Genomic DNA, 244 nt, shown 5'->3' on the forward strand with positions numbered 1-244 from the left:
CCCCGCAGCCCAGCCCAGCGCTGCCGCTAGGTGTCAGGGGAAGCCCGGCCAGAGGAGCCTCAGACGCCCTCGCCCGGCTTTCGGCATCCTCAGGAGCCCTCCTGAAAACGCAGGGGCTGAGACCCCCCCCGGACAGGCGGTACCTGGCAAACACAGACCTCTGGGAGGTAAAGCTGGGGAGCTGCTGGCAACCCCCCCCCCCCCAAAAAAAAAAAACCCCCAAATTTAAGGGGGGGGGGCAGCC

General features: G+C 66.8%; 1 protein-coding gene across 1 annotated transcript in view; it reads left to right on the forward strand.

The window, feature by feature from the left end:
- Positions 1–167, forward strand: part of LOC104122930 (ammonium transporter Rh type B-A) — a gene marked incomplete at its 3' end in the record, with an annotated part of 4,627 nt that extends 4,460 nt beyond the window's left edge. Inside the window, exon 8 of the mRNA XM_035890669.1 lies at positions 94–167. Within this exon, the coding sequence (XP_035746562.1) occupies positions 94–167 (74 nt within the window). The remainder of the gene's footprint in view (positions 1–93) is intronic.
- Positions 168–244: the final 77 nt, after the last annotated feature.

The sequence above is a fragment of the Egretta garzetta genome, unplaced genomic scaffold, assembly GCF_000687185.1.
Source record: "Egretta garzetta isolate BGI_Z169 unplaced genomic scaffold, ASM68718v1 scaffold703, whole genome shotgun sequence".
NCBI lineage: Eukaryota > Metazoa > Chordata > Aves > Pelecaniformes > Ardeidae > Egretta > Egretta garzetta.